Source organism: Phyllobates terribilis, unplaced genomic scaffold (assembly GCF_046119375.1).
Source record: "Phyllobates terribilis strain yellow unplaced genomic scaffold, ASM4611937v1 Scaffold_7__3_contigs__length_470593459, whole genome shotgun sequence".
NCBI lineage: Eukaryota > Metazoa > Chordata > Amphibia > Anura > Dendrobatidae > Phyllobates > Phyllobates terribilis.
This window is the reverse complement of record NW_027362767.1, coordinates 256273254-256282308: the sequence shown is the minus strand read 5'-3', so window position 1 is coordinate 256282308 and position 9055 is coordinate 256273254. Positions and strand designations below refer to the sequence as shown.

Below are 9055 nucleotides of genomic sequence, written 5' to 3'. Positions count from 1 at the left end.
TCCCTTGAACCCTTACTGTCCTCCCCTTACAACGTCTGTGGGTTGGCCGTGTTACCATGGTCCTCAATATCATCTACCAGCGGTCCCCCAGTCTGAGCCACTCTACCCGAGGCCCCAGCGTCCTTCACTCCGGCCAGTCGGTTGGATGTCAAGGGCCCCTCCCACACGCGGACGAAGAGAGGGACATCGGGTTGCACAGTGCTGGCAATGTGAAAGTGAAAGACACTTCGTTAGAGAGTGTCGGAGTGATTTGCAGGGATGTCCAGCGCAGCTGTTAAACTTCTAGACCCTGCAGTAGTGGGGCATACTGTGTGTGTGTGTGGGGGGGGGTAGAAGGACAAACCACCCAACACAATTCTGAACATCTGGTTGCAGGCTGTCCCATCCTGCGAGCTGAGTTCGAAGGAATCGCAGTGGACTGTTTGGTGGATACCGGATCACAGGTAACGAGTATGCTCGAGTCATACTTCAATCACTACTTCCAGATGATGGCCAAGCCAGAGCAGGAGATGTTAATTCGGGTGACCGCGGCTAATCAGCAACCAATCCCAGTCATGGGGGTTGTGTGGATGAACGTGCGGTTATGTGGACAAGATGTGGGAACGAAAGATGTCCTGTTGGTCCCTGAACCGTTCAAAGAAGATGTACTGGTGATAATGGGTATGAATATTCTGCGGGAGTTAGACCAGATCATGTTCACTAAACAGGGGCCTGGCTACTGGAAACAGGCCACCCCGCATAAGCCCACTCAGAAAGCATTTCAACCGCTTATCCACGTTTGTGGGACTCAGAAGATCATCCCGATACACCAGTCTGTGGGAATTATTCAAGTGCCGGGAAGGGCATCCCTCGCCCTCCCTCCTGGTCAAGAGACCATTCTCCCACTGCCCGTGGGGACTTTCTGCAACCTTGAAGGTATGGAGGTGGCTATTGAACCAGTGGGCCTAGGTGAAATAGACCAGAATGTCCTGGTGGCCCGGACACTGGCAGTGGTCCGAGAAGGGAGAGTACCCATCCAAGTCGTGAATATGAGGCAGAGAGAAATCCATTTACCCTCGAGAGTGGAGCTGACTCTGGTGTACCTATATCGAAATTAAGTGTTGAGTCCGAGAGAAATGACCCTGGCCCCAGTAGATGATGCAGTCTGGACTCTGGCTGGCATGGCCAAAGAGAAGGGGGCACCGACTCCAGAATGGAATGGGCAAGCCCTCCTGACTCAGATGGGGGTGGATGTGAAAGCTCTCAATTTCGATCAGATACTGGCAGTGGAAGCAATGCTGTTTGAGAATCAGGCTGCATTTGCCCGTCACACTGACGACTTTGACTGCACGGACGCCATCACTCATGAGATACCAACGGGGGACACTCCTCCTATTCGAGAAAGATATCGACAGATACCCCCTAAAGTGTACCAAGAGGTGAAGTCCCTGCTGAAACAGATGTTTGATTCAGGAGTGGTGCAGAGTAGTCAAAGCCCATGGGCAGCACCAGTTGTGCTCGTCAAGAAGAAGGACGGGACCCTCTGTTTCTGCTTGAGCTACAGGCGGTTGAATGCATGCACCGTGTGAGATTCATACCCCCTGCCCCGTATTGAAGAGTCTTTGACGGCCCTGGGAAAAGTGAAGTACTTCTCTACTCTGGATTTGGCTAGCGGCTACTGGCAAGTACTGGTGGCAGAAAAGGACAAGGTGAAGACAGAGTTCATACTACCCATGGGACTATTTGAATTTAATAGAATGCCGTTTGGATTATCCAACGCGCCGGGGACGTTCCAGCGGTTGATGGAGAAGTGTTTGGGTGACCTAAACTTTGAAGGATGATATTTACTCTGCTACTTTTCAAGAACATCTGGACAAACTCGGGCAGGTGCTCGGACGATTGCGGACCCATGGCCTGAAGATAAAACCAAATAAGTGTCATCTTTTCAAGAAAGAGATCGAGTACCTGGGTCACAAGGTGTCTCAGGATGGAGTCTTGCCTTCCCAAGCTAAAGTTGCTGCTATACAACAATGGCCAGCACCTAGAACCCTACGGGAGCTAAAGGCCTTCCTTGGATTGACCGGGTACTACCGGCCGTTCATCAAAGACTATGCGAAAATAGCGGACCCGCTGCACGAGCTGCTGAGAGGGACTGTTGGGGGACCAAAAACCAGGATATACACTGGGAACAGAAACAGGAGGAGGCCTTCCAGACACTGAAAGACACCCTAACATCAGCCCCATCTTAGCCTACGCATATTTCCGCTGGCTGTTCCTCTTATACATGGATGGCAGTCTTCATGGACTAGGAGCAGCCCTCTCACAGATTCAAGATGGGCATGAAAGAGTCATCGCCTATGCCAGTAGGTCCTTGAGGAATACGGAGTGGAACACCCTTTAAAAAAATTATGTGGGTGTTGCATCACAGACCACGGTCACCCTAGTGATATGGTGGTGGAGGATGAGGATGAGGAGGACAAGAGCAAATAGCCAAAATCAGGAAATGTATACCTATGTGTGGGTGTGAAAAGGTGCATGGGAATACACCTCCCAAAAAAAGACACTGAATTTGAGTTTGTTACGCTGCTAACATTCGGTGGTGTTGAGAAGTCTGGCCTTGTTCATTTTTATAAGAGTCAGCCTGTCAGCATTTTCAGCTGACAGGCGGATGCGCTTATCAGTTATAATTCCACCAGTAGCACTAAAAACCCGCAGGGCATGCCAGGGCCTCCAAGGTGTAGAGAGCCAGTTCATTCCACGTGTCCTGCTCAGAGCTATACAGCGAGGCCGAAGATGGCCATCTTTAAGTGGGGAGGCATGTAGGGGATCAGCCATTACTGGACATTGAATACACTGTCACTTTAAGGCATCATGCTCCCCTCTGAGTCTTGCTGTTGGACTAGTCGCCTCCCCCTGCTGTTGTTGGTATGTGCTGAGAGAGAAAGAAGAACTAGGAAGGAGAGACCTAGTGTACATGTGTGTCTGAGATAACAGGGAGACGAGTGCAGGTTCCCTGATCAGCAGAGACTATAAAGAAGACACTGTTAATCTATGAAAAGAGAAGATTACGGACTATTGTAAGATTTGTTGTTTGGGACTGTGTCAAGGAGTAGAGAAATTCATTCTTTTCTTGAAGAACATTTTCCCTGGAGACTGAGGACCTGAGATAACACACAACACAACGTGCCATTTCTGTGTGAGTGAGGCAAGATTTGCCTGCCGGCTGGAAGAAAGGGATCCCATATACAAGGAAAAGACTCAAGTGAATTCATCCATCTCTTTCACACCAGGAACAAGCGGCGGCCGCCATCTACGCCTGATCTGCGCAATCGTGAGTGACCCATCGATGTGAACTATGTTAGGGTTTAGCATAGTTTTCTGTAGCTAGGACAGTGTAGCAGCGTGGCCTGACTAGCGGAAAGCCAGATAGAGAATTAGCTCAGAGTAGTTTGTGAAACACTCTTTGTTCTGAGCTTTCATTGCCATAGCTGGAGCATAGTTTGTGACTCGCTTCCGCCATATCTTCCTATGTTCATGTTGGTAATGTTGTTATTGTAAATACTGATATTCTTATCTCCTGACATATAATTCCTTTGTATATAATAAAGCCGGAGTTTTGTTTCAGTTTTCTCGTCTGCTGTGCCAAACTTGAATCCTGCCTTGCGTTATTCTTTGACACCGCTACAGTAAGACCAACTACCAGGTTCTTAGGACTGTGCTGGGAGTCACAGTAAACCTTCGGTGGCACATATGAATGTGGCGGCACATATGGATGTGCCATCCTGGAAGAGCTGAACTACCTGTGCAACCTAAATGGGCTGCAGGTACTGCTTCACGCTACCAGTATAGAGAAAGACACTAGCAAAATGCAAAACTATTTGGCCATCAAGCACAAAACCATTTCATTTTCGAGAGTTGTCTTCCTATTTGCTCTCCAGGACTTCTATTGTCACTTTCATTTGTATCAATCACTTATGCTATCTAACTGGACAGAATTATATCCCTGACATTTCATTGACTTGGGGTGATACTTTGGTGGTTATGTGTTCTCTTAAGATTTTTTTTAGCAGTGTATATACTGAGTTTCTTACTTGCATACAGTGGATGTTAACATCCAGATGATCCCTTGTAGTTCACCAAGCTGCACTGTGCTGTCCTCCGTCTGTCAATGAACTGGGCCCATATACCCTGCTGCAAATTTCCGCTTTCAGTAGAATCTTTTAGCATTTGGACTTTGTGGGAGAATTAACTGTTTTATTGGGACATACAACTATAATCTTCATCATGACAACCTGAAGGATTACAGGAAAGGGAACTAGCACACAAACCGTGAGAGGAGTACGAGTACATAAACACGCCATAACAGTTATGCTGTCTGCTTAACTCAGTCCCTCCAGATACGCTGCAGCTGTTGCTATTACTCCAACAGATGATGTCACGGATCATCAATGATTGTCATATTCTATGAGAAAAGCCATCTGAAGTCACTGACTTTAGGACCAGTTGATATAGTCTTCATTTTATAAAAAACGCCCTGAATTTGAGCTTTATTAACATTCAGGATAAATTCATTCCGTCAATCAATTACACTATGCAACCATAAGCGTAGCAGGTCATGATGGGAATCGAATGAATAATGTAAATTTAGCTCCTAAATAATGAAGGTCATGTCTGTCAGAAGACAAAAGCCATGGTGTTCTAATTTATCTTGTCATGTATTGTAGTGTAGCCACTAGTGATGGGCGATTCTGCTGGAATTCAACTTCAGCAGTTCTTTCAAATTTGGCCATGAAATTTGATTTGCGTCAAATTCATTTTATTGTTTGATTTATTCAATTGTAATGAATGACAGATCCATACACTGATTTCAATTAAGAAATGTCTGCATTAATGGCCAGCTCTCTTCAGTGCCGTCCCATCATGTGGGCCCACCTTTATGTCTTGTGTGATCTCTGATATCAATGTGTATAATGGGAAAACCAGAAATGAAATACCAGAATGAAAAACACAATATTTACACTGCTTGCTGCAATCACAGTAGGCTTTTAATGTCACCATTTGTTTCATGGATTTTAGCATCTTTTTCTCTACATTTAGCTGAAAATTGGATATAACGTATTTTTCGGACTATAAGACGCACTGGACCACAAGACGCACCCCACATTTTGGGATGGAAAATAGGAAAAAAAATATTTTTTATAAGTTGGGGGTCCGTCTTATAGTCTGAATAGGTATGGTATCTTACATGGGGGGCAGTGGAGCGGGGGTCACATGAGGCAGGGTTCCTTTCAGGAAGCCGGTGCTCCAGCAGCAGGGATTTGGGTGGTGGTGGAGCAGGATCGCAGGGCTCTCTGTTTCCTCCCTTCCTCAGGAACCCAGTGGTTGCAGCAGAAAAGGTGAGATGGCTGAGGCTCAGTGTCTGGCTGGGGCCTGGTATCTGGCTGTGAGTGGCGTGGCAGAGTGGCGGGCGCGGCTTTCCGGTGGCCGCGGCCATCTTCTTGAAGCTGTGATATACAGGAAAATGGCTGCCCAAGCTCACAGTCTGTGCATGCGACAGCTCGGGCGGCTATTTTCCTGTAGATCACAGCTTCAGGAAGATGGCTGCGGCCAATGGAAAGCCGTGCACGCTGCTCTGCCTCACCGCCGACAGCCGGACACTGGCCCGCAGCATCTCATCTCTTCTGCTGCTGCTGGGTTCCTGAAGGAGGAAGGGAATGGAGGCCTCTGCGATCCCGCTCCACCACTACTGCCACTATCCGGTAAGCTCTACTTTCAGACCATAAGATGCACCCCCATTGTCTTCCCAAATTTGGGGGAAAAAAGTACGTCTTATGGTCCGAAAAATGCACCTGAAGTCGTTTTAAACTTTTTAGACAGTACTAACCGCATGGCCCTCTTGATCTCTTTGTTTCTCATACTGTATATGATGGGGTTAATGAAAGGTGTCAGCACCGTGTACAACAAAGATTTCACTGTTTTCCCATAGAAAGTGTCTTCCCCAACTGGAAATGTATATATTGTAATTTGTGTCCCGTAGAAGATGAAGATGATGGTGAGATGAGCGCTACAGGTGGAGAACGCTTTCCACCGTCCTGCAATGGATGAAATCTTTAGGATGGAGATGACAATGCAGAAATAGGAGATGGTGACCACCACAGAGGGCATGAGCATGAGCGGGATGGAAAATATAAAATCTTCTGTCTCTACTATGGAAGTGTCCGAGGAGGCTATGGCCATGATGGGGGCAAAGTCACAGAAGTAATGTTCAATGATTTTGGAGCCACAAAACCTTAATTGGAATAAAGATGCAACTTCAATGGGGTACAGGATGAAGCAAATGGCCCACGGCCAGAAGGTGAGGTGCAGGCAAAGCTTATGGTTCATTATGGCTGCGTAGCGCAAAGGATGACAGATGGCCACATAGCGGTCAAAGGCCATTACCATAAGGATCAGGGACTGAGTATAAGTGGAGCTGCAGTACACATAATACTGGATGAAGCACCCTGTGATGGACATGTCACCTCCTCCCATGACTATAAGATACAACATATTAGGGATAACATTGGTGGTAAACAAGAGGTCCGCCACAGAGAGATTTCGGAGGAACAGGTACATGGGCACTTGCAGATTTTGGCATGTGGATACCAGTATGATAATAAAGACATTTCCAAGCAGAATCACAATATAAGTCAAGAGAAAGAGAACGAAAAGTGAAATCTTAAAGTTTTCTATGTTCTTAAATCCGAGAATGAAGAATTCTGTGACTGTGGACCCGTTACCTTCACACATTCTTATAGAAGAACTAATCAACCTGCAATACAAAACATATAGAATATGTATATATTTTCTGTAGATAGGACCAGCGTCAATGATGGGACAATCAAGTCAGTCTAAAAGTTGTACATTGGTGGGCTCCAACCTATGGCTGTTAGAAAACGACAACCCCCAGCATGTCCCGATAACCACAGGGATTTATATATGTGGTACATTTTTTTTTTATTTCTCTAATTCATCTGAAATGTACCAACTCCAAATAACATTCATTGAAATCTCCTACCGATATTTTGTTTATTGCTCCTATACAGATTTATGTGTCTCCATGGTTATAGAATACAAACTTTTTGTAGTCTGATTGTACAGCCATACCACTGTGATCTGTCCTGTAGTTTTTTCTCACCTCTTAAAGCTATAGACTATATCTTGAGTACTTCATTATACCCACATAGAATGGAAATATAAACACATATATATGTTATCCATATAGCATGGAAATACACACAGACACACAGATACAATGTAGATATATAGTATATACATATATATGTAAGGTGGCTAATGGTCGTGTAGTCGATGGGAGGTATGTGTCACAGAGATGGCTGGTCTCTGATGTAGTCCGGAGTGTTTCTCTAGTGCATTTAAGCACTAAGAGGATCGTTTGGTGCACCTGGGAGCCGGGTTATGGGTAGTTTGAGAGATGGGCAGGTCTAGCAACCCACATACCTCACCTCTGGGTGTGGTTAACAGCCTATATATTAAGGAGGCACATGGTCTGTGTGTTTGGAGGAAGAAAGACCTCCTGTGTGTGGTTCTCTCCAAACTGGGCCGTGTACTGAATGCCTACCAGCCTGTGTGACCACAGTGCTGGCTAACCAGAGACTTTTCTAAAAGGACCGTTTTCTTTGTTTTTGCCTGCACTAAAGGCTGTTTGTTTGCATTTTGCTTTTGACCGATTCATGAAGTCTATAAACCGTTATGGACATTTAAAGGAACATGCCTCCTGTTTGCCTCCTATCGCACCTGAGTGAGTACCATCCCTACAATATCTATATAGATATTGTGACAAAGTCACTGATAAAGTGATAGAGGGAAGATATGTTTCACGGAGGCTATTATCTTCCGTGAATTGAAACCGTGAAGTGTGCTCCAGCATGTTATTTGCTGAGAGGGTTAAACCTCAATTTTAAAAGGGAGTGGTTTTTGTGAAGGCCCATTGTGAAGGTCATTCGCCATATCTCCACCTCAGGGTGTGGTCTGGGGGTTTTAAATATTCAGCCTGCAGAGGCATTGAGTGTTCAGTGTCTGGAGAAGCTAACTCCAGAGGAGAACTTGTGTTTGTTTGTTCCTGATCCATGTGGAGTTGCTGAACTCTCAACAGGTGGATCCCTGCTACTACAAAGACTGTGTTTTTGTGTTACCATTTTTATTAGTCTTCCTGTTTTTGCCCAGTGGGCTGTGTTTATTTTCACGGACTAAATGTTGGTTTATGCTACATTATAATAAACCAACAAAAGATTGAAAGAGACAGCATACCTGTGTTTACCTTCGTGTGCAGCCAAGCGAGTGGTCTATCACAATATATATATATATTGTAAGGTTGCTAATGGACACACAGTTGATGGGAGGTATGTATCACAGAGATGGCTGTCCTCTGTGATGTTAACCCGGAGTGTTGTGCTAGTGCACATAAGCACTAAGAGGACTGTTTGGTGCACCTGGGACCGGGTTACGGGTAGTTTGAGAAATGGGCAGGTCTTGATACCAACATAACTCACCTCTGGGTGCGGTTAAGATATAGAATGGAGGCCGTTGTTTGGCACATGGTCTGTGCGCTTGGAGAGAGAAGGCCTCCTGTGTGGTGTTGTCTCCAGACCGAGCCAGTGTACTGGATGGTACCCAACGTGTGTGTCCACAGGACTGGCTAACCAGAGACGTTGCTTAAAGGACTCTTTACTTTGTTTTTGCCTGCACAAAAGGCTGTTTGTTTTTCTTTTGCTTTTGCTGGGTTTTTGAAGTAATAAACTGACATGGACATTTAAATGAAAGCGCTTCCTTTTTGCTTCCCGACGCACCAAAGTGAATAGAAACCCTACAATATACAGTATACACACATATACAGTGCCTTGAAAAAGTAATCATACCCTGTGAACTTTTCCATATTTTTTCACATTACACCCACAAATTTAAATGTATTTTTTTGGAAGTTTATATGATACCAACACAAAGTAGCAAGTATTTGTCAAGTGTAAAAAAATGATACATGGTTTTCTAAATATTTTATAAATTTAAATCTAAAAAT

The 9055-nt window shown here is 45.2% G+C and overlaps 1 protein-coding gene across 1 annotated transcript; it reads right to left on the bottom strand.

Annotated features, from left to right (window-relative positions):
- Positions 1-5808: 5808 nt before the first annotated feature.
- Positions 5809-6768, bottom strand: LOC141155484 (olfactory receptor-like protein COR4). The gene has a single exon (XM_073642350.1). The coding sequence runs from the start codon at positions 6766-6768 to the stop codon at positions 5809-5811; it is 960 nt and encodes a 319-aa protein (XP_073498451.1).
- Positions 6769-9055: the final 2287 nt, after the last annotated feature.

Coding starts and splice junctions, on each gene's coding strand:
- LOC141155484 (XM_073642350.1), bottom strand. CDS start 6,768: ATGTGTGAAGGTAACGGGTCCACAGTCACAGAATTCTTCATTCTCGGA.